At 51.7% G+C, this 23,515-nt stretch overlaps 10 protein-coding genes across 10 annotated transcripts; 6 read left to right on the top strand and 4 right to left on the bottom strand.

The window, feature by feature from the left end:
• Positions 1–1,376: 1,376 nt before the first annotated feature.
• CC77DRAFT_946289 (area protein) lies at positions 1,377–4,128 on the top strand (the record flags this gene model as incomplete). The annotated part of the gene is made up of 4 exons (XM_018535069.1): positions 1,377–1,636; positions 1,725–2,154; positions 2,215–4,050; positions 4,105–4,128. The coding sequence occupies 4 exons, from the start codon at positions 1,377–1,379 to the stop codon at positions 4,126–4,128; spliced, it is 2,550 nt and encodes an 849-aa protein (XP_018380948.1).
• Positions 4,129–5,694: 1,566 nt separating this feature from the next.
• On the top strand, positions 5,695–5,874 carry CC77DRAFT_946185 (hypothetical protein; the record flags this gene model as incomplete). The annotated part of the gene is made up of 1 exon (XM_018535064.1): positions 5,695–5,874. A coding segment is annotated over one exon (180 nt), but the record flags the coding sequence as incomplete, so codon positions are not given.
• A 172-nt stretch (positions 5,875–6,046) lies between these two features.
• Positions 6,047–6,902, bottom strand: CC77DRAFT_448634 (hypothetical protein). Its single transcript, XM_018531728.1, has 4 exons — positions 6,877–6,902; positions 6,676–6,816; positions 6,470–6,610; positions 6,047–6,323 (listed from the first exon to the last, which is right to left on the bottom strand). Exons 2-4 carry the CDS (start codon positions 6,736–6,738, stop codon positions 6,207–6,209), a joined length of 321 nt encoding a protein of 106 aa, XP_018380950.1. The 5' UTR covers positions 6,739–6,816; positions 6,877–6,902; the 3' UTR covers positions 6,047–6,206.
• A 1,040-nt stretch (positions 6,903–7,942) lies between these two features.
• Positions 7,943–9,749, top strand: CC77DRAFT_946407 (ent-kaurene oxidase; the record flags this gene model as incomplete). Its single annotated transcript, XM_018535081.1, has 6 exons — positions 7,943–8,155; positions 8,206–8,242; positions 8,296–8,378; positions 8,441–8,525; positions 8,580–9,251; positions 9,325–9,749. 6 exons carry the CDS (start codon positions 7,943–7,945, stop codon positions 9,747–9,749), a joined length of 1,515 nt encoding a protein of 504 aa, XP_018380951.1.
• A 455-nt stretch (positions 9,750–10,204) lies between these two features.
• Positions 10,205–10,614, bottom strand: CC77DRAFT_1013091 (hypothetical protein; the record flags this gene model as incomplete). Its single annotated transcript, XM_018523811.1, has 2 exons — positions 10,205–10,332; positions 10,425–10,614. 2 exons carry the CDS (start codon positions 10,612–10,614, stop codon positions 10,205–10,207), a joined length of 318 nt encoding a protein of 105 aa, XP_018380952.1.
• A 1,018-nt stretch (positions 10,615–11,632) lies between these two features.
• Positions 11,633–13,499, bottom strand: CC77DRAFT_448659 (hypothetical protein). The gene has a single exon (XM_018531729.1). It carries the CDS (start codon positions 13,402–13,404, stop codon positions 11,677–11,679), a length of 1,728 nt encoding a protein of 575 aa, XP_018380953.1. The 5' UTR covers positions 13,405–13,499; the 3' UTR covers positions 11,633–11,676.
• Positions 13,500–15,666: 2,167 nt separating this feature from the next.
• Positions 15,667–16,885, bottom strand: CC77DRAFT_1066023 (neuraminidase; the record flags this gene model as incomplete). Its single annotated transcript, XM_018528861.1, has 2 exons — positions 15,667–16,303; positions 16,359–16,885. 2 exons carry the CDS (start codon positions 16,883–16,885, stop codon positions 15,667–15,669), a joined length of 1,164 nt encoding a protein of 387 aa, XP_018380954.1.
• Positions 16,886–18,258: 1,373 nt separating this feature from the next.
• CC77DRAFT_973120 (alpha/beta-hydrolase) lies at positions 18,259–19,255 on the top strand (the record flags this gene model as incomplete). Its single annotated transcript, XM_018535874.1, has 1 exon — positions 18,259–19,255. One exon carries the CDS (start codon positions 18,259–18,261, stop codon positions 19,096–19,098), a length of 840 nt encoding a protein of 279 aa, XP_018380955.1. The 3' UTR covers positions 19,099–19,255.
• An 83-nt stretch (positions 19,256–19,338) lies between these two features.
• Positions 19,339–20,762, top strand: CC77DRAFT_973123 (hypothetical protein). Its single transcript, XM_018535875.1, has 3 exons — positions 19,339–19,388; positions 19,442–20,149; positions 20,206–20,762. The coding sequence occupies exons 1-3, from the start codon at positions 19,386–19,388 to the stop codon at positions 20,482–20,484; spliced, it is 990 nt and encodes a 329-aa protein (XP_018380956.1). The 5' UTR covers positions 19,339–19,385; the 3' UTR covers positions 20,485–20,762.
• A 63-nt stretch (positions 20,763–20,825) lies between these two features.
• Positions 20,826–23,407, top strand: CC77DRAFT_973126 (hypothetical protein). Its single transcript, XM_018535876.1, has 7 exons — positions 20,826–21,430; positions 21,499–21,521; positions 21,612–21,629; positions 21,691–21,994; positions 22,051–22,808; positions 22,861–23,057; positions 23,107–23,407. Exons 1-7 carry the CDS (start codon positions 21,238–21,240, stop codon positions 23,174–23,176), a joined length of 1,563 nt encoding a protein of 520 aa, XP_018380957.1. The 5' UTR covers positions 20,826–21,237; the 3' UTR covers positions 23,177–23,407.
• Positions 23,408–23,515: the final 108 nt, after the last annotated feature.

The raw sequence follows: 23,515 nt of genomic DNA on the forward strand, positions 1-23,515 counted from the left end.
ACAGCCGCAGCCACTGCCTCGATCGTCTACAGGTAGCGTGGATCAATCACTCGAGGTAGCGTGCTTCCTTGGCCTCAAGGTAGCGTAGGCGTACAGAATCGGCTTGTTGCTAGACGCTGTAGACGGTCAGAAGGAGCGGGTAGGCAATGCACAGGAGCCAATGGAGACGGGCTATTTATTCGCGTAAGCTTTTGCCGGCTGGTGTTGGTGGGTCGTAGTCGCGCAGTAGAACATGTCAAGAGGGAACATTGGCGAGGGACAGTGACGTCCTGGGATCAGCGCTGTGCAGCTGGTAAGGTAGTTCTTCTAGTCCTTCTCGAATCAAAACACCGAGGGCCTAGGAGTAGTCGTGTGTGTTCCAAGCTCAGGCATGTGTCTTGTGAGTGGTGTACTCGTGCCCATCCGGATGAGAGCAGTCCGATAAATTTCCCGCTCATACTTTGGCCTCCGAGACTCTGTCCGGGGTTCCCAAGTATTCTGGTAGCACGGTTCAGGCGGTCTCGATAGGAACAAGGGCGTGCATGCTAAGCGGCAAGGCAAGCATTCTCCCGTGCGGCCCAGGATGCCAAACCGCCGTCCGTCAATCGCATTCCATGTAGTATCCTAAGCGGGCCCGTGTCGCAGCAAATGCGTCAGGTAGGCATGTCGTGTGCTTGCGAGTATTGCTTTTATGAGTCGCGCATTTGACGACACTGTGGAGAGGGGGCGAGAGCACTTGGAGGGTAGGGAACGCCCCAAACAGGACCCTAGGCTGCACGTCCAGGCATAGCCCAGGGATGGGCCTCTGGCTGCACGTGTGATTGGTGTCCGAGAGTGAGTGGTGGGGGCAGCGTGGGTGCCGAACGCTCCACACACTGCATCTCATTCTTCTCACCAAGGCCCAGCGTCACGACTCACGACCCACCAAGTGCCACCGGCTGCCCGTCGTATGCTGGAGCCCGCATCGCTGCAATTCAATTATTGCGCCGCTCACTGGTCCCGGGAGCGCGACAATTCGAGGCTTGTTCCCCGTGGGCGACATCAGAGGCATTCCAATATCTATTCAGTGACCAGGCCGTTGTGTTGGCACTCGCACAACAACCACACGCAAACATTACACGGGCTTCTGGAAGCCTACCACAGCGACTACCAAATATTACTAGCACTGCACTCGTCGGCCGCGCAGTCTGCCTGTCCAGCGCTCAGGGCCTACTTCGGCTGTGGTTGCAGCTGAGGTCCGCAGCTAACGTGGGGTGCGCCCATCCGATTCAGAGCACGCGCCGACCCAGCTACATCATCGCCTTCCTTTGAGAGGCACACTCACAATTACTGCCGCCCACCAAAGAGGGCACCACCCCGACTGCAAACCCATGGACTTTGCAACAGCAGCGGGCGCCATGGAGGTACAGTCGGCCGAAGACACGTCCAAGAGGGGCATGCTCCAGGATGCCATATTCCCAGCATTTGGCAACGATGCGGGCACGCCCAGCGTTGAATCGCCAGAAGAACTGCAGAAGAACGATCCGCTGGGCACGCAAATCTGGAAACTGTATTCGCGAGCAAAGACGCAGCTGCCCAATGCAGAGCGCATGGAGAACTTGACATGGCGAATGATGGCCATGAACATGCGGCGCGCCGAGATGGATCGCAATAAAGGGTACGCATTTCGCCATTTGCTTTTGCGTCGCTACCACTGCGAGTCTTGTCAACGACCAACTCAGCTAACTGTGATTTCTGCTGAATAGGCCCGCTCCGGATGCGCAAAACAATGAAATGATGCCGCCGCCGCCAACAAGTTCGAGCGCAAGACCGCCGCCAAGATCCGCACCCAGCGGCATCGCCCAGCAGTTGAGGAAGTCGCAAGACCAGCAGGCGCAGGTACAGGTACAGGTACAGGCCAACTCACCCCACGACGCCATGAACCTGGACGATTTTATATTTCCCTCGTCCGTCGGCAGTCCTGCAGGCCTGTCGCCCGAATTGTCGAATGAGGATGCGGCTCCATTTAATCCATCTGCCCCAGCGATACCGATAAGAAAGCCGCATCTAGCCAACGACCATAATCTCTCCCTCGCCCGCGCCTCCGCCCCTTCAGTGCCTCCTGCTATCCACAGAGAGGATGAATTTGGCTACGTTCCGCGACACGTCCGCAAGACCAGCATCGACGAGCGACGAGTGAGTTCCTTATCTCTCTGCCTATCACATCCCAACAGAGCACAACTAACGTCTTATCAGCCTCCCAAGCGGCGCGCTGAAGCCTCTCCTCTGGTCCCTCCCGTCAACAGCATCATGATACCCACCGATGCCCAGGCCGAGCAAGACCTGCACCAGTACTCGCTCGACAGCCACTCCATGCAGCCCCCCACCTTCCCAGCCTCACAGGCACAGGTCCCCTTCTCCATAGACACCTTCTCTATGCACGACCAGGACCCCGTCATACATTCAGCAGGGCCCTACCAGCAGAGCTTCTCCGGCTTCTCTCCTGTTGGCTCGCCACTCATGAGCCACAACGCCTTCAACTCCAACATGTTCAACCAACACTCCATGGCTTCCTCCCTCAACTCCACCGACTACTACTCTCCACCCAGCTCCGCTTTTCCCTCCACCGTCTCCACTCCGCAACCCATACCCGAAGACAACCAGATGTACTTTGACAGGAGTGGCATGGACATTCGCAACACACACGGCAGCGCCTCATACGGCCCTCACCGACCTTCCAACCTGTCGACTTCCATGCAGCCCCAGTTCATCTTCAACCCCGGTGGCAATGACTCCGTCTTCAGCCCTGTGACGAGCGCGAGCTCCTCACTGCCATTCTCAGCCTCGTCGTTCGGCCAGTCGAGTCACGTAGATCCGTCCCAAGTGCTCCACAACCACCTGCCGTTGCGCCAGCAGCATGAGATGCAGATGGGACGTCAGGAGAACATGTTCACCTTTGGCGCAGACTCAGACGCCGAAGATGACGAAGGCAGCGCGTTTGCAGACCGCACCATGCCATCACAAGATTACTCGCACATGGAGGACGGGTCACTTGATTTCAACAACGGCTACCAATGGGAAACCAATCTTTCGAATCAGTTCAACCCCATGCAGGCGCGGTATCCGGCCGGGCCCCCACGCAAGACTGTCACAATTGGCGGCACCGAAATGGTGCACTCACCGCAAGATCACTGGAGCCCTGGTGGCAGTCTTGGGCGGACGCATGGCTCGGCTGCCTCTGTAAGCGACATACGCAATCGAGGAAGCGATCCACGACGCCAGAAAATACCCCGCACTAGCTCAACTCCTAACGCTGCTGGAATGCTGCACCAGGGCATGCACGGCCTCGTTTCGTCGCCCAATTCGCCGCCAGAGTCAGGCTTTAATTCTGCAGCCCCATCACGACCTCAAAGTCCAGGTGGCTCAAAGCAAGGCGAAGGCGGTGCCCCCACAACCTGCACTAACTGCTTTACCCAGACGACGCCTTTGTGGCGGCGCAACCCTGAGGGACACCCACTTTGCAATGCATGCGGTCTATTCTTGAAGTTGCACGGCGTTGTTCGGCCTTTGTCGCTCAAAACCGATGTCATCAAAAAGCGCAATCGGGGTAGCGGCAATGCACCTGTAGGCACGACATCCACGCGATCTTCCAAGAAATCGTCCCGAAAGAACTCCATTGCGCATACCCCGGTGACGACGCCTACGTCCCACAAAGCGGCGGAGTCGGAGTCTCCAAAATCCACCGGCTCTGGCGGAGCTTCTGGTACCATGTCCAATGCTACCACCCCGACATCTACGAAACCGAGCGGTGTAGTTCCAATAGCTCCCGGTCCACCCAAGTCCAATAGTTCTGTGAACTTGTCTCAGACTCGCGGTGTCCCTGTTGCGCCGAAACGTGTTCGCGGTTCAAGTAAAACCGAGTCACAGGAGCTGGAGATGGCAGATGCGGACGACACGAATGGAAGAGCGCCTACGTTGCGCAGGAAGGATACTGCGATTGCGAGTCCCAGTCCTTTCCCAGGTCAGAATCTAGGTGCCCTTCCTATGGGTGCTATGGGCCAAGGCCTGCAATCATCTGGCCCTGCTGAATGGGTAAGTAATTCCGTGCTGAAGCAAAATAGTAACATGCTAACAAATGTTTTACAGGAATGGTTAACCATGAGCTTGTGATCTCGGCATACCTGCACACATTCTTCACCGCTACCATCCACCACCAATTCCGAACAACCGATTTGGGGCCCTTTGTGGCTTATTAACGACCACTACGTCTGTTTTGCTTTCATGATGTAACTGGTGTTTGGAGTTCTCTATCTCTATCTCGAGCATGGTCATGCTAGGCCAATCTGCTGTCCTTTTTGTACACCCCGCCTTTGATACCTCAAACCCTTTCCGCGATGCGAGATTTACCCTTTGCAACGATAGACGCGGTCTGGCTTCCTTCTCTGTTCTGTTCTTTTTTCTTTTTGTGACATACCCTGTTTGCTTTTTTCAGCCGACACCGGCCAGCAGATTGAGATGGAGGAGACAGGCGCTCCATCGACGAAAGCTACTCAGCATCATCAACCCGCTCTCTAATACCTGGTCAATGGAGATACTTTGGTACTCGTACTAGTGGCGCCCTTTGGAGCGGTCCCCTGCTTCTCTTATTGCATGAGCTTATGAGAAGAGACGAGAGATGAGAGAAGAGAGATATCCTGGGGTTCTTTAGTCTGTCCGTTACACCCGCGAAGAGGCATAGAATAAGGCGGTTACGCATCTTTCATGATGCTGAGTTCGACTCTGCTTTTGGCGCTCGAGTTTTACTGTACGGGAACGAATCTAGGTGGGCGCTCACAAACGTTTCGATTATACACAAAGGAAAGCACATAGGCAAGAGGCGTGTATATACGGAGACTATGGGTGTGCTTTTTTAGTGATATCCTTGATGACCGAATTGTTCTGGCGTAATCTTGGAGGGAACAGGATGGGATGAGCCAATGCTATCTTTTATGACTCTTCTGCGTATATGTGGTGCCTTTTGGTCTTGTGACATAAAACGTGAGTGGTTTGGACATTAGGCAATGAGATGTCCATTATCATTTCTTTATAAGTGGAACACGCAGGAAACATTTATGAAGGGATGCCCGACATGCTGTTTCCGAGCCCCTCAGCATACGTCACACTTGGCTAAAATGCGGAGACATGTTCGACGTTGTCCCTCATCAACATACTTTCACATAACTGATTGTTACCATTGCACTTCGAATAGCGTGTAAATCTTCTAGTATTTGCAACTACGAACGATATGCCGAGAGCTCTGATACTGGTTGCAGATGGATCTGAGGAGATTGAATTCGTCACGCCTTACGACGGTACGTTGTCCGCCAACCTATAGCATGAGGCTGCACAGATCTCTCCAATCAGGCGAGCATAATTTGATAAGGTCCTCTTCAAGACCTACCAGTTCCAAGTTCTAGCTTGACAAAACTGCACTGCTGCCTCGCTGTTGCACTGTCTCTGGCGCCTCTCACAGCCGTGCGCGAGCATGGTAGAGTTATCTTCAATGATCTTCAAAAAGAAGCGAACACGTGGTAGTTGATACTGATGCTCATGGCAGTCCTGACCCGCGCCGGTTTCGAAGTAAAATCAGCTGGTGTATCCCTCAAGAACAAGAGTTACGCACAGTAAGTTCCTACAATCCCTTGCCCTCATTCGTTCTCCAGTCGTCCTCCCGTATTCGCGCTTGAGAATGACGGAAAGGTGGTGCAGGCTGGATGGCAGTATTCTGAGGATAGAGTCGTGGTTGATCAAGATATCATTACGAGTCGGGGACCAGGGACTGCAATACTTTTCGCGCTTACCATTGTGGAGGAGCTCTGTGGGAAGGAGAAGAGGGATGACGTTGCTGGGCCGATGATTGTTGCTGAGGCACTGTGAGGGAGGATACATGTAGTGTGGGTTAGTACAGTTTGATGAAGATTGTGCTGGTTGACCGTGTGCGCTGAAGCTACCCAAAAGGCAGAGTATTATGCTCTGATTGACACGGCCTTACCACGAGGCAGGAAAAAATTCGGTACAATGTGAGTAGAGGATATAGTTTGTCATTCGTTCTCTCGAAGACAGGAAACATGCGATCTATGTTGATGCGTTAAAAGCAGCCATATATTCACTATATACACTAAAGCGAGAGAACTGCGGCGCCGAGCGAGAGACCATGTATCGAGATACAGACCTTTCGTGTGGTGCTGCCTTGGAAGGCTGTCACTTGCTCAGGTCTGATGGAGATAAAGCCAACCCATGCTCATATTGCGCACTTTGCTCCAAGTGCTGAACGGTACAGGCTTGCAAAGTTCCACAGCATACGATACATGCAATGAAACTGTTATCTGGCATTGTGTCAACAGCAGATTGACACCGCTTGCCTCGAACGAGTAACTCGTAATTTGCGTTTCGGACCGACGATGATACTTGGGACGATTGGCGAAGCGGGGGAGTGATAAAAGAGCTTGGAGTCTGCGGGGGATGTACGGACCGTGCTGAAACCTTGGAAGTGTGCAATGACATGGGTGGTGGTAACGTTTAGAAAACAACACATCTCACAAAGTACGTCGATAGAGGCTGCTGGACCAAGGTCGTGGTTGCATCGCATGGTCTTGATGTCGTATTGATGCTGCTATGGGTGATGGCATTTCATCTCGGTTACTGAATACGCGGAATACGGTGAAGCGAAGACTGTACAGGGCTGCATTGACCAAGAGTCGCTGCGTGGCACAACGCCGTCATCACCATGGCGGTGCACATATCGTTATAGTACTACATGATGAGTGTGACCATGTGTCTGGCTCGACGCGTGGAGATGTCCCTGAAACGGCCTATGTGCTTATTGAGCGAACGATTAGTGGTGAGCATGATCGTTTCGTGTCGAATGTTAATACTTGCACGGGTACTCTATAATTTATAGCATACGTGCAGTTTGCTTTGACTGGAGAAACAACGCTGTGCTATGTGATCTTGGTCATTAAGTATCGCAACGCCAGCTCGACAGGCATGGTGTCTTATTTGTGGATTTAATGCTGCAAGCTTCGACTAGGATAACAATAGCTAACAGCACAAGCAGTCAGGCCTCGACTCCCAATGGCCTGGAGGGTGGATCGCAAAAAGGAAAATTGCCTGTGGAGTACATGACAAGTCGTGCGTTCGGAGGTTTTCCCATGCGAGATGTTACAGCAAACCCCGCAAAGGAATCTAACCGAGATGGACGGAGAGCGGCAGAGGCGTCAATCGCAGCAGGGTCTCAGCTCCTTTCGTTTATCCTCGCGACGACGCGATTGTTGCACAAACACTTCTTCGTGCGCGCACTGCAACGACACATCGCAACGTTGCCTACTTTTGCCGCCGGCACGGACGCGTGATGACATGTCGCTAGAGGAGGATTGCCGACATGCTTCCGCCGGAGCTTCCTAACAAACAAAGCTCCCCTAAGGCGACCACATACGCGTCATTAGAGGCTGTTTTGTATGCGCTTCGGTCGTATTGCAAGAACGATAATTGGATGACTTGCGGCAAGTTTATCTCAAGAGCTGCACTCAAGAGGCCACTCCGAAACGCAAAGGGAGACCCTTGGCTTAGTGATCGGCAAGGACCTTGCCTGAGACGCACTAGCAGTCAAATGACGGCTCTTTGGCTAGCAGCCCCGTCGCCGGCACCTTCAAGTAGTCGGCTTGGACAGTGACCGTATATACCGTATGAACCGTATGATGCAGATCGCACCACGGATCCTAATGCTGGTAGACTGGGGACTGTTAGTGATAAAGGAGGACAATCACATTGCACCGTCCTGCGGGCCAGACACTCTCTACCTACCCGTCCCAGACACCCAAGCATCAGCAAGGTCAGCTGTCAGAATTGGATCTAGTGTCTACTTGACCGCTCAGCCGCAAAGATGGCTAGCAAGCTTGAAAACGTCAATTCCTCTGTTACGCCTTCCACATCAGAGCCTACGACCATGGACCTCCTGAATCTCACACAGTTGACGCACACGCTGCAGACTGCAGCGATAGCTGCACTCATCTTCGCAATATGCGCATATGTTCCCAAACTCAAGCGCAAAGCCCAGTTGGGGAGTATCCCAACCCTCGGCGGCCTCCAGGGCGGAGAGAAGCAGCGACAAGCATACCTCGCGTCCGCGAAGAAGATGTATGAAGATGGATACACCAAGGTAATTTACCTATAGCTACATGGGGATACATCTGCTTATGCCACTTTCAGTTCAAAGACTCAATCTACAGAATCAATGGAGAGAGTGGTATGTCAACCTTTCTGAAGTGCAACTATCGACCATCACTCACTCCCCCATAGGCGAAGACAACGTTGTCGTACCTTTGAGCCTACTTCCAGAACTACGGAAACTTCCTGATGATGTCCTCAGCTTCCCTGAAGCTGTCAAGAATGCAAGTGGATAATAGCTATCGATGTCTCATTCAACAACGCTAATTGCTTACAGAGCATGGAAGTCAAATACACCAGACTAGCGGTCGAGGGATCCACAGCCGTCCATTCGGTCAGGTCTGACCTCACACCCGCGCTAAGTAAGTTCTGACAGTTATGATGCTTGCGAGCTAGGGAAGCTAATATGATGTCAGCTCGGTTGAACCCAGTCATCTGCTCGGAGGTCGACGCCGCAATTCGAGAGTGCATGCCCCCTTGTGACGACTACACTGAAGTCTACATCAACCAGAAACTCGTCGATGTCGTCGCAAAGGTCTCTGGCCGTGTCTTTGTTGGACCAGAACTATGCCAGCACCCGGAGTATCTCGACCTTGCGGTCAACTATACCCTCGATCTTATGGCTGCAGTCAACGCCTGCAAGAAACTCCGTCCAATCACGAAGGCTTTCTTTGCTCCTCGTACCCCAGAAGTTCAACAGCTCCGCAAACGTGAGAAGCAACTATCCGACTTCCTGCATCCAATCGTGGAAGAAAGGATGACTGCCAAGTCGAAAGACCCCAACTGGCAGGCCCCGGACGATATGCTGCAGTGGATGATCACACGTTCTGATGGTAAAGACTCAGTCGACCAAATCGCTCATTTCCAACTCGGACTCATCTTCGCTGCCATCCATACCACGACTATGACCGTCACGAACATTCTGTACACACTTGCCGTCACACCAGAGTACATCGAACCCATGCGCGAAGAGATCCGCAATGCCATGGCTGACAACGGTGGAATCATCACTTCCCGTGCTCTGCAACAAATGGAGAAGCTTGATAGCTACATGAAAGAGGTTACGCGCTTTTACCCTCCTGGCGTCAGTAAGTGAAGACCTGCCGATCCTCTCCCATACGCACTCATGAAATGAAATATGGCAACTAACCCGCTATCTAGCATCCTTCGGCCGCCGCGTTCTCAAAGGCATAACCCTCAGTAACGGCCAATACATCCCTGCTGGTGTTCTCATCGAAGTCCCCGCCGCGGCCATCTACCTCGACAGCGAACACTACCCGTCCTCTTCTGAATTCGACGGCTTCCGCTCTTACAAGCTACGTTCCAGCGGCAAGGCAGCGGATATTGCGCGCAACCAATTCGTCACTACCAACGAGACCAATTTAGGTTTCGGTTACGGACGCCATGCATGCCCTGGCCGCTTTTTCGCTGCCAATGAGATCAAGATGATTTTAGCAAGGTTGATTTTAGAGTACGACATTGGGATGCCGAATGGTGAAACAGAGAGGTACCCCAACATTGAGATGGGAAGACAGAGTATACCGCATCCAGGGAAGACGTTAACGTTCAAGAAGGTGCAGGTTTAGGCTTTTTTGTATGACATGAGGTTGTGGCATTCATAGCGGGTGACTAGTTGAGTGACTAGAGATATCTATACCTAATGCGCTGTTACTTGATAGCAGGTCAAGGTATTCAACAAAACTTTGGTACTCCACATAACACAATAGAGGCGATGCACTGCAGTCTATCAGACGTCTACGTCTAAGTACCTATAGCTATTCCTATCATTCTATATTCTCGTCGTAAGCACCTCCAAACTAGCCCACTATCCTGAGGATGCCCAATGTATTAGGTCTACCTCCTTCTCTCTGACAGCAATCTCTCTCGGTCTGCGCAAGTCTCTTTCCATACGCCCGTCCAGATATATCTGTACCTGTGTACTTCTTGTTAGTGTGGCCACCACAACTCCCACCCACGCTTCATCGCCAGGTAACCTTATTCGTGCTATAATTTAATCGTCTAGCTACGCAACACCGATGACTTAACGGTCATCGACTTCGACCAGATCAGGGACTCCACATGTATCAAAGGTGTTGTTTCTCTCCATAGAAGTAGTCGTAGCACTTGTTCTGTCTTTGATCGTAGGTGGATAATTCTGGGGAATCTTACCTGATACAAACAAAAGCGATGTTAGCTTCTTCTCTTCAGTGTTGAACTATGACATATACCAAGATCGCTTAAACATGCGTGTGGAAACGTACTGGTAATAGCATCACTTCCATTGTCATTGCCCCAGCCCACTATCATAATCACTTTCCCCAAAAGCCATACACTATTCACCACAAGTATCACGCCAAGGAGGATGGAGCGGCCTGGAATACTGTTGATAGAAGAGACGCTGTCTTGAACCACTGAGGGCCCGTCCATCGGAACGAATGTTCCTGGTGTCATTGTTGTGGTGTTAGCGATGGAATGGTGCATGTTTGGACGGCTTGGGTAGGTGGTAAAATAGATGTATCTGATTGTGAGTCTGAGCAACGAAGGGTACGGATTGATTGCGTGATGGAAGTGAGAATAAATGGGTGAAGTAAAATCTGGTGTTGGTTTTGTAGCGACTGGGCTTCGGTTACCGAAGCGGACTGCGATGATAAGTACCAAGGAACGACGACGGATCTTTGCTTTTTTCTTACATGAAAAGAGAGAGGCAATATGAGACAGCGTAAATACTGTGTCGTGGTTATCGATAAAAAAAAAGCGACAAGAGTGTGTGGAGTTATGTTTCGTCTCAAGCTCTGGTGAAGACGCTGTGACTGTCTTAGGAATGTCTGACTGATAAAGGGAACCTACCATCACGTACAAACTTTACAAAATGGTTGAGACAAGTCTTGGGTGCGGTGCCAGCGATTGGTAATCTTTCTAGGCGAGGGACTGGTAGGTTGTTTGTTGTGGGTGACGGCATGCGCATAGGTTTGGCGAACGGATGTGTGGATTGCTCGATTGTTAGAACTTTAGAGTTAGAGAGTTATGGAAATGGAACAAGCACGTTGTATTTTTTTTGTTGAATCATCCTAAGCCAGGTTATAGTTACTCTCTGTCACAACTTGGGTTTGGGTGGTACGCTCTCTGGTTGCTGATACGGACATTGACCCCGAATGTGCCTAGATAAAGACAGAAAAAGATCCTTTTATCTAATCACACTATATATCCAACATAGCTACATGATATATAATTATATAAAACGAATAGACGTACACAGGTCCTGCGAAAGTTTTGGAAGTCGTGTGCATCTGCTTGTTCCAGATGATCATGTTTCATATGAATATGTTGAACAGCAAGAACAATCTCAAACTCAAAATGTGCATTGTGGGTATATAGTAATTATCATATCCTCCGTCCATGTTTCGCCGTACATCATGCGCTCGTAAGTCGAAAATTCATCGTAATGAATACCTGCGTGCGATACGGAATGCAGGCAGCATCTCAAAAAGCTTTCGTAGTTTCTCTCCGTCTTCCCTACTCCTCGCGTCTACCCCTCCTGTTGTTGTCAATGAACACCTTCTTGAACCTGAAGTTGCACAAGTCCTTGGTAACCTGCCATGAGCTCTTGGCGTTCTGTGCAACAAGCTGTCGGGTAGGCTGCTGGAACAACTGGTCAATCTCCTCAAGTGTCAGATCCTTGGTTTCAGGCATGAAGAAGATCTGATAGAACCAGCCCAATACAGCGATACCACCGTAGAAACCCAGCGAAAGACCCGTCTTGGTGAAGGTGTTTTGCATGCCAGTGAAGTTGTAGGTGACGATGAAAGAAGACAGGAAGAGCCATCCGGTGGAGGTGGTCATTCCGTAGGAACGGAGGTAGGTTGGGTAGACCTCAGAGGGAATGACCCAGGTCAATGCAGCGTAAGAACCAAAGAACAGTTCGTACAGGATAAGACCGGTGAAGTAGGTACCGAGAGTACCTTGCAGAGATTCGATCTGGTATGAGACACCAACAAGGACGAGGCCGACGAGGAAACCAGGCAACATGGCAATGGCCCAGAAACGACGACCACAGGTTTCCATAAGGAAAATGGCTGGGATGGTACCGATGAGGAGAGAACCACCTCCAACAAGAGCCATGTAGTTGGATGTAACCTTGTCGAAACCGACTTGGTTCATGAGTACACTCATGTAGTACATAATGGCGTTGATTCCCGTAAATTGTCCAAGGAAGATCATGATGTTGGCGTAGATGATAGCACGGCGAGCACGCGGCTTGGTGAAGAAGTCCATCCATGGGAAGCGGTTTGTGCGCCCAGCAGCCACCTCGGCTTCTTCCATCTCAGTGCTAACCTTCATGACGAAAAACTCCTCACGAGCTTCGTGGGTAGCAGTACCACGAATGCGCTTCCAGACCTTGAATGCCTCCAGAGTCTTGCCCTTGTGCATAAGGTACCTAGGAGACTCAGGCATGAAGAGGATACCAATGCCCATGATAGTGGAGAAGACGAGCGATGAACCAAGGATATAGCGCCAGTTGCCCGGTACAGTGATGAACATGGCTGCAACGGCATAGCCAAGAACTTCTCCGAGGGCAATGTTGAACTGGTAGAGGGAAACGAGGTTACCACGGAGTCTGCTTTCGACAGTCTCAGCGACGTAGACGGGGACAGTACCACCTTCGAGACCGACACCAGCACCGAGGATGACACGAGCAGCAACAATCATGCCGTAGTTCATGGATCCGGCCTCGAGCGCGCCACCGATAGTGTAGAGGATACAGGAGATGAGGATAGCCCAGCGGCGACCGAAGTATTCGTTGCATGGCGAAATGAGGAAGGCACCTGCAATAGCTCCTAGCGGCATACCAGAGTTGACAAGGGAGTTTTGCTGAGCAGTAAGGTGGAGATCATCGGGAAGTGTGAGGTTAGCACCAGAGATGAGCGACTGGTCCAAGCCAGAAAGCAGACCACCCATAGATGCGAAAGCGACAATCATCCATGTGAAGTGCTTGGGATTCTTGAATTCGATATCCAAGAAGCCCTTCTTGTAGTTGACCTGCTCCAACTCCTTCTCGAGATCCTGAATCAGGTTCTCAGATTCCCATCCCCTCGCATCTTCGAGCTGTTCGGTCTTGGCCTTGGGTGCGGAGTAATCTGGTGTAGGAGCGACCGCAATGTTATCGACCTTTTCGTTTTGCATTGGCTGTTGCGGCGACGACGTGTCGTGCATCTCAACAACCTTGGTGTCCTTCTCGTCCATGGTGGGCAGTGATCAGCAAGGGACCAGCAGAAAGGATAGAGAAAGGTAGAGGGAGAAGGTCTGCAGCAAAAGGCTGGTATCTCACAACCCCTCATAAGCGGACGAGTCTCCGCCCTTTATAAACCCCAGTGGAGACGACCCATGCCCATGGAGAACCTCCCCATAGCGCTCCCCATCCCGCCATCAACGTGACGTGACGTACGCGTGGAGTCTCCATGGCACCAACGCGGCAAAAAATTTGTCTCTCGCGGATCGCAATGCCGGGGTAGTAAGCACCAGTGCATGGCCGGTTGTTGCAGACTTATCATGGGCTGCCCAGGAAGAGTAAGGCGGGTGGAGATAAACAAGCAAAGGACCGACCGTCTTGGTGGAGCTTGGCTGCAAAGAAGCTTCTAGCGGCCCACATGCGGCTCTGCGGTTGGACCCAATATTCCTGCCGAGATACTCTCCGGCCAGGTGTGGAAGGTTGCGCGTGTATTCGTCTCGAGGAAGTCTTTCCATACCACAACAAGATACCGCAGATGCTGGTTTCAAGAGCGCCAAGTTTGACATGAAGACAAGCATTACGGAAGGCGCGGAAGAGGCGCATGGCTCAACGTTCGCGACCAGTTCTGTTGTCTCCCGCTACCAGCTTCTCGAACGCCCAACCAATACCAAACTCTGCGCGCCATGACGTCGAGAGCCCTCGTGATGTGTCAAGAAACGGCGCGAATTGCAAGAGTCCAAGACCCGAAAGTCCATGCGTCCCATCGGAACCGGAGGCAAGGGTTGGTATGGTGTGAAAAGCCAATTCCCATCGCCATCGGGGGTAAACGCTTGATTCGGCGCCCATACCGTTTTCGGACGACCCGGTACGATAGTGCAGAGGGAGCATACCTTACTAAAGTACGCCGTCCGACATGTTCCGCTCCAGCCTCGTGCTCCCCCGTTCTCCAGGCTCTCCAGGCCTTGCTGTTGGGTGGATCTTGGAGGAGACCCGGGGTGCTCACACGCGGGTTGGGGGCCGCCTCGGGCAGAACCGGCGGCGACTTCCAACACCATCAAGCACTTGCGGGAGAATATGCTTAGCAGGTCTTGTTGTGCCGAGCGGCCTTTTGTTGGTGTTCAATCTTGTGTGATACTGTCGTCCCTCGTCTCCATTGTGAATTACGCTTGGGGCTTATGACTACCCAGCCAGACATCATATCAGTGCGCACTGATCTTGGGATCGGAGGTGGACCACATCGCTGAATCCTACAACATCATAGCGCCTACATCGGACCACTCGCCTGCCTCCGACATTCTAGAGCTCCGATCCAATACACTACTACAAAACACAAGCCAAGCCATTAGCTAAATGACTCCATATCACGACTCCACACGGAGCCTCACGAACTCTACCGTGTATATGCGCAAGCGGTGTGACTGGTCGAGAAGCTTCAGTGGATCATGCCCTGACTCGAGCAAGAAGAATCCCATGCTATGGCTTGGTGTGCATAGCACAAAAACCTGTCACACTTCTTTCATCCTTCCTAGAATGATGTACTTGTATTTCTCTCTTGCATTAGTATGATTCGTGGCTGTCAACTCTAAGTACTCACTTCGTCACCGTCATCATCGAAATTGGACAACGTCCCATCCAGAACAACAGATTTGAGCTTTACATGGTATAGTTCCACGGTGTCATCCAGCCTGTTGTCCAGATCCGTCTTGACTCCGTCCCTTCATTCCTTACTGCACGGTTCAGGCAAATTCGCATGGATCGTAGCATGCGGTCGCCATCTACGGCATCTTTCTCCACAAGACCCACGGTTCCAGACGCCTGGAAATACTAAAGGTTGCTGCACCGACAGAGGAAGGTTTCGATGCCCGGATTCTTTCTGTCACTTTCATTGCTCTACCCCTACCTGCAATCTCTCTTATCCTGAACATTTCAGTCCCATCTATAGTTATGGTGTAAGCTATGCCGACATAACATGGAAGTCTAGTGTCCGTCACTCTACAGCTCATACATTTCAGACAAGACAGTACTTTCAACAAGCCGCCAAGGCCTCTGGTCCATGTACTCATGGAGATTGGAAACACCCTGACTATCAAATATTATAGGTCGAAATGACACGAGATACACAATGGAGCAGGAGGTCGAGTATAGTATCCCACACAAGACGAGGACGAACCGCCATTGAGCTACAATAGCGATACATAGGCTTATGCTACTTATAACCTACGATAGGATAACACAATCCACCGGCCTGAAATCAACCGCCAGCCAGATGCTAATTCTTACTCCGTTGCCGGCGCCTTAAGCACCTCATCCAGCCTCACGACCGTCGCCGAAAACGGTGTGTGAATGCCCGTACCCCTATCGTCGTAGGTCTCACCTCCGTAAATCATCAAATGATTCGGCCTCTTCTTGAAGATCTGAATAGCCCGACTGTACACCGCACCGGCCGGCGTAGCATGTTCCTCCCACTTATCCAACGCGCCACCTGCAGAGTTCGTATACACCTGCCTTCGATCCGCATCACTTACTATAATCGTACCGTTTGGTCCACCAAGCGGGCTCCAGACCACATACGGACTTGCATTCGGCACCGTACTGTTGTTAATAACGATGGGTCTGCCAACGCTGTTGCGGAAGTTTAGCGGGCTATCGGCCATGACGTAGTAAACTGGGTAGTTCGAGCCGTACGAAGACGAATTTCCGATGGGCAATTCGTGGACGAGAATCCATTGGTTGAGCGGGGGAATAAAGGCTACTACCGTCATGCCTGGGCGAGCAAGGTATTCTTCGTAGGCGACGTCATTTACAACTGGGCCCCAGGTTTTTAGGTCGGTGGAGGTTTGATGGGCGAGTTTTTGGCCGTGCAGGGGGTCGCGTTGGTCCGAGTAGTAGGCTACCAACTGGCCTTGGTACTGTCTGCGTTACGTATTAGCACCAGTGGTGTTGGGTAGGTATGAATTGGGGTACTTACAAGAAGTACGGCTCCCAGATTGGCGTCGCGCCATTTGTAGTATTCGGCCTCCCGCCTTCAGCAACATGGCTTACGAACTCCCACGTCCGCGCACCGTCTCTGCTAGCATAGAGATCGATCCTTGTCCCGTTGTTACTCCAACTATTTCCGCCCCCCAGGATAGTACCGGCTGGGTAGCCACCCATTGGTTCTGTCAATTCCGTCAGCGCGGGCTGGGCACTAAATCCCCAACCGTTGACTGTGTCGTGAAGATCGGAAACGTGCTCCCAGGATGCACCGCCATCTTTGGACTCAAAGACCGGGAAGTAGTTTGGGTTGTGACCGGAGAGGGATGCTGTAGCGATGATTGTTCCGTCTTGGAGCTCAGTATAGCGTGGGTAAGTTATTCCCTCGTCGCCCGAGGTTTGATAGATGGTGTTGTTTGTAAAAAAGCCCCAGGGTTGGGGGGCAGAGCTGTTGCAGGAAAGAGGGTGTGCAATGGCATTGCTGGTCAATGCAGCTGTCGCTGCCAGGAGCTTGAACAACATCGCTGCAACCTTCTTCTAGTATTGGAAGGGGTGTTTGATTGATACTGGGGTCGTGTAGATCGATCGTAACCTCAGCTTAAGTACCTCCATTCCGTCTTGAACGCCACAAGGTCATTGGTTTTCAGCGGTTCGGATCATCTCCAAAGCTTAGCCTCAAGAAGCAATGTGTAGTTCATCGCTTGTATTGACTATATACCCGGCGGGCTGTATAACGTGGTGTCAGTACCCCATGGGGCATTTTTGCCGGTGGATGTAGCTCATATGTTTTCGCGCAAATCGCCAACATGCGCTGAGTTTTGCTGTATTCATGATATTGGTGAGGGGAAAACAGTCTTCTTCCGGGATTGGCTGTATCCTGACGGCGGGTAAGCCGGGTGTTGAGATCTTGTACATGCTTTGGGTGCCTATAATGGTAGATCGACATTAAAATGTTGCGAAGCGAACTCAACAGAACCGTGCGGGTAGTCTTCAAAGACTTGGCTCAGAATATTGGGTGTTTTCAGTGACCATAACTGCGTTTGTGTTTCTGTGAATTGCTATTAATAGAACTGATGGCTCTTCTTTGGACGTCATGTCGACGAGCCAAGAAGGGTCGAACATGTGATGGCCTCGGAAAAGTTGGCCGACATGGTATGTTATACTGGAAGGAACGTTGTATTGGGTTCTAGGGGCTAAAGTGTAAAGTCGTGATGACGGATGCTGCATATGTAAACAGCCGCGGGTCTTTATGCCTTTCTACCCTGAGCCAGAAGCCAAGTCAGAAAGTGGAGAGAGTTTCCGCATGGAGAATAGCATATGTACGAGCCCTCGTCCGGCAACGATTTTCTTGTGTTACTTGCACTAGTCGAATAGTCGGTTGGCATCCGAGTGAAAGAATGCCGTAATTCGGCGCATTGCAGGATACTAGGCGTACTACCCCATGGGGAAAGCAAATCACCGTGCATGATGCAACACTGGTCCACAAGTGTATCACCTGTCTCGTCCTGGACGAAGTGCCGCGAGTTTTTTTCGCTTGGCATCATTTACCTGAAATACCTGTGGACTGGCGAAAATGCGACTTGTACAATGTCCATTGGGCATGAAGCTAAAGGTATGGAGAATGACCTCCTTTGAATTGTATAGAGGTCTTGGTCTTCTCGTACGGCAGATAATAACGGCAGTCAACCCCTAGTATTCGAGATGAAAGTCTGGAGTTGATGCCTAAAGCAGAACTCACGACAGTCAACCCCTAGAATACCAAGGAGATCGACTGATGGGATTGACAGTATGGAGGTTATCATTGAATGGAGCGCAGAAGATGAAAACATACTTAAGCGTCCGTTGCGGGACCAACTGGCTGCCAACGCAACAATCGAGTCCAGCGATCAGCGACCATGTTTCGTCCAACCTCTTTCTTCGCACTTGGCGCACTTCTGTTCCTCGCAATACTTGATCACGCCTCCGCTGTCACAGCGGGCTGCGGCAAGTCACCAAGGTTGACCAACGGTGTCCAAAGGACGACGGTGAACGGCAAGCAACGCCAGTGGACCCTCCGAATCCCGAAGAACTATGACAACTCTCATCCCTACAAATTCATCTTCGGTCTCCACTGGCTGAATGGCGACATGACATCTGTCTCTGGCGGCAGCGCACCGTACTATGGCCTTGCGGCTCTCGCAAACGAGACGGCCATCTTCATCGCACCTGACGGCATAAACAAAGGCTGGGGAAACCAGAACGGCGAAGACATCACCTTCCTCGATACCATTCGCAAGCAAGTCGAGGATGATCTTTGCGTAGACGAGACACAACGTTTCTCCCTCGGGTTCTCCTATGGCGGTGCTATGAGTTTCAGTCTAGCATGCAGTCGTGCGAAGGAGTACCGCGCCATCGCTGTGCTATCTGGTGCAACCCTTTCAGGCTGCGCCGGCGGAAACGATCCAATTGCTTTGTACCAGCAGCATGGAGTGAAAGACAGCGTCCTGCCCATCGCTTCAGGAAGGGAGATTAGAGATCGCTTCGTGAGACTGAACGGATGCCAGGCTAAGAACGCACCAGAGCCGGCGAAAAACAGCAGGCAGCGAATCAAGACGGTATACGATGGGTGCAAGTACCCGACACAGTGGACTGCTTTCGATGGAGATCATGTTGCGCTGCCCGGAGACGCGGGTAACGATGTTGGACCACAAAGTTTTACACCTGGTGAGGTCTGGAAGTTCTTCTCTCAGTTCTGAGGAGCGAGAATCTAGTGTGTTGAATTGATGGTGGGTGACTTGATGAAGTGAGGAAGACGGCTCAGTATAGCTAGAGGTGTATATAAATGTCAGTATTGAGATGATGAGAAAGTACAATTGAACGTATCACGCGTCTTGAGATGAGAGGTTGATGAATGTGGAGAGTGAAGGGTGAGGGGCCAGAGTGACTGTCCGCACGTGAAGAGGCGCCCGCGCTACTCGGCTCCTTCCCCACCAGACGCGAGTGTCAACACCAACCAGACGCGTCCCAACTCGACCCCAACGTCATGGTAAGCATAAGCATCAATATGCCGCTATTCTATGCGCATACTGACTATGACAGGCGCGTCTCAGTGATGCGAATGGGAAGAAAAGGCGAGGCCGGCCTCCAGGCAGCCGCAATTCTAGTGGTGTTGTGAAGTCAAAGACGAAGCCCGCACCAAGGGCGGCTGCGGCGAAGAAGGGCAAACCTAGGAAGAAACAGGCGCAAGAAGAAGTCGAGGACGAGCTCTCGATAGCTGTGGGCGCACAAACACAACCATCGAAACCCCGCAAGCGCAAATCCGACGACATCGCCGAAGCCGAAGACGAGTCGCGCAACCAGTACGCGCAGTTGGAGACTAAGACGAAGAGGATACCGCAAGAGCTGATGGACACATGGCCGCAACTGCCGCCTCAGGTCTTGGAGCAGATGACGGCCGTGGTACGCAATGCGAAGAAGGATATCGCCGAGACACAGCGAGACGAGCGCAGGATCATGGCCGCACACAACACACTCAATCCCCTTGTGCGGAAGCTGGCGCGTCAATTAGCTGAGTCGCGGATGCCTCCCCAGGCCAAAGACATCCACTTCAACATCGATAAGCTCACGGAGCGCAATGCCCAAGTATCACGAGAGGCCACGACAATCCGGCATGCGAAGCAGCTGCTCAGTGAACAAGCCAAGATTGCTCAGCACTTGCTGAACAAGGACGAAGACAATCTGGACGCTCTGAAGAAGAACGTCAAGAGCTGGAGGACCGAGTGGAAACACCAGAAGAAGCACGGACGGGTACGTGTCGGTCTATTCTAGACAAGCTGAATGTGTCGCTAACCTACCTGCTGTAGCTCCACCCCTTACTCCAAGGCCAAGGCGATGCGACGACGAACAGAGACGGTCCAGACGATATACAGTTGAGGCCATCACAACCAGTAGACTTGTCCCTCCTCGATACGCCTAACGACGACCTTGCACCGGTGCTCGGACAATTGCGACGCAGCCTGGAGAGTATGCAGGGCAACCATACACAAGTAGAGGGTCTCGATACGGCCATGAGGGACGCGCAGGCTGCACTAGACCATGTCCTGTTTAAGCACGCCAGCGCAGTGCAGTACGCTGCTCTTTGAAGCGTCGACATGCAGGTCCCGCAGCGGTTTTTGTTCTTTCCATAGTTATGCATGACTCGGCGTATGGGTTGGCTTCTGTGCAGGCGTACTGCACACGGGGGTGGGATGAATACCAGGGCAGGTGTATGGCGTTGGAGGGCATCTCTATCAATTTACTCCCAGTTTCAGAACTGCGATTCCGACAGTATGGTCATCGGAAAATGTGCATTTGCGGCCGAGTCCATTTATGTAGTGTAGCAACACTAGAAAGTGATTGGCTCCACCACCTTGGGATGGCCTCTCGGCAGAGCGGAGCCACTTCTGCAGCTACAGCCCTTCTATGCGAAACTTGTGCGAACTACAACACGTCAAGCACGTCGCTCTTCGCATAACCTGAAAATCACCCGAGATCGTCAGCGTCTCGCAGCGGGAAGCTGTCAAAATTGCCGCTAAGAAATTCTCGCGGTGCACTTCTCCGCTATTGGATGTCCTGGCAGCCTCCGGGATCTTCCTTCCAAGGTTCGGTTCGGCAAAGCACGCGACCGCAGACATTCACCTGTCCCTTGTGCCTCTAAACCCACACCTCTCCGCCACTCGTCTACCGCGACTACAGGCTCTGCTGTGCCACCAAAGAACGTGTCCCTGGCGCACCGCGACCTTCTTTGCTCTTTCCGATGCTTCAGTGCCTGGCGAGACCCCTGTCGTAACACACATGAACCTGCGCGTCTCCAAGAAAAGCACCCGGCTCTGACACCGACCCACTATCCACACTTGATGACGGAAGCTGCACGACGATCAAATGGAGCTTCGCCAGACAACATGGCCGAATCCAAAGAAACAGACAAGGACAAAGTTGCCCCAGATAATGACGTGTCCAAAGCCCATTCTCCTGCGAAGAGCAAACCCAATGCGACCAATTCTGAGGCGCCTGCAAAGCCACCAAAAAAGCGTAGAAAAGTAAACCATGGTAAGCCATCGACGCTGTGTAGCCGCGAAGGCGTCCGCAACCTTGCTAACCTATATGCTTCCATGTAGCATGCATCTACTGCAGACGTTCGGTGAGCTCCACCCACATCCCCAGCATTCGATACATACCATGTGTTCGCATGTAAGACAATTTTTCCTGCTTGCTGACTCAAACCAATCAGCACATGACCTGTGATCTCGTAAGTGCACCAAATGAGGCATCATCTATTCGCAAGCTGATTGTGCCTTCGCCCAATGCAGGAGCGACCATGCACACGCTGTGTAAAACGAAATATTGGACACCTCTGTCACGACGAGCCGCGTGAAGGTGTTAAGAAGTCCAAGTCTGAGCCAGAGAATGGTGATGGACAGAGTCAGCCCACTCAGGTCGAGTCAACTCCCTCCGATGCAGCATCAACGGCCGCTCCACCAGTTCCGGATGCAGGGCTTAACCTGGCCACGCATCCAGTACCTCCTAATAGGGATGCCAGCACAACATCAGGTACCCGAAACGACCCCGTATCCGCGCCACAATTGCCTGCTTTGACGGCTGGTAGTCAGCCTTGTAAGTTACACTTCCCCTCAGCTCCACATCGTAATCGTCACTGACACTCCTGGGAGTTTTGGGTTACGATGGTTTGCTCTCATCTCAGAACAACCTTCAGGACATGCAATTCCACCCTTCATATATGTTCAATACCTCAGAAGTTAGCAATGAGTATAACCTGCTCAACGATTTCCTCAACAACAGTCTCATGGATGACGGTGCATTCTATGGAGGCAATGACTTCCACAGTCTCTTCACCGATGCCTCACTCATGAACCAGATGGACTCTCTGAATAGCAATTCTGCCTACAGTGCAAGCACATCAAGACCGCCCCAATTACTTCCACCTCCCGCGCAGAATGCCGCTGGGAATGCTACATCACGACAAGCAGCTGGGGTCCCCATCGACAAGGCCAGAGAAAGATACCTCGTCACAGCCGCCGACCCTGCTGGAAACGACAGTCCTGAAGAGCGCATGAACAAACTACTCAAAGCGAAAGTCGACGCAGGGCTCCTAAAACCTTTCAACTACGTCAAGGGGTATGCCAGATTAAACCAGTATATGGAACAAAACCTGCAGCAGGCATCTCGCATCCGCGTACTTCGCCAACTAGATCGCTTCCGGCCCAAGTTCCGCGAGCGAATGCAGAGCCTGACGGACGTCGATCTAGTACGCATTGAGATGTGGTTCGACAAGAGCTTAATGGAGTACGACCGCGTCTTCGCTAGCATGGCGATACCTGCGTGCTGCTGGAGAAGAACAGGCGAGATATATCGCGGCAACAAGGAAATGGCGCGGCTCATCCACGTACCGATGTCGAAGTTGCGAGACGTAAGCTAGAACAACTATCGCTTGAATATAGAGCAAGCTAACCAGAACAAAGGGTAACATCGCTCTGCACGAGATCATTGCCGAACCATCCTTGGTATCGTATTGGGAGAAGTTTGGCGCCATCGCATTCGATCATACGCAGAAAGCTATTCTGACGAGTTGCTCCCTGAAGAATCCAGATCCGCATTCCAAGGATCCAGAGATACGGTGTTGCTTTTCATTTACGGTGAAGCGAGATGCTTGGAATATGTAAGTGGTGGTCGGTGTTTGCATGGGAGCTTAGACTGACTGTGACTAGACCGGCGTTGATTGTGGGTAACTTCCTTCCTATCACTGAGGCTACGTCGGGGTCGCTACCAGCTTCGTAGAACCTTTATGGCAAGTTCACTGCTCACCGGCGGCATTGAACTGTAGTTTGTAATGAGTTGAGGATGTAGCAACATTGGACTTGGATGTCTAGATGCATCCACCAGAAAAAGTATGTACACAATCTGTTGTGAAGGTAATTAGGACTGCGGCAAGAGGCTTACTTCAACATGTATATCCTATTGCTTGCATTTTTATCTGATTGTATTTGTTCTTCCGTCTCTAATTCAGATGCACTCGCGTGTTGCTCCTTCCCAATCTTTTCACGTGTAGGTGAAGTTACCTTCGAGAATGGCAGGTCGCGACTTCACTTTCCACACGTCACCCTCCACCTGTCTTTT

Source organism: Alternaria alternata (genome assembly GCF_001642055.1).
Source record: "Alternaria alternata strain SRC1lrK2f unplaced genomic scaffold CC77scaffold_25, whole genome shotgun sequence".
NCBI lineage: Eukaryota > Fungi > Ascomycota > Dothideomycetes > Pleosporales > Pleosporaceae > Alternaria > Alternaria alternata.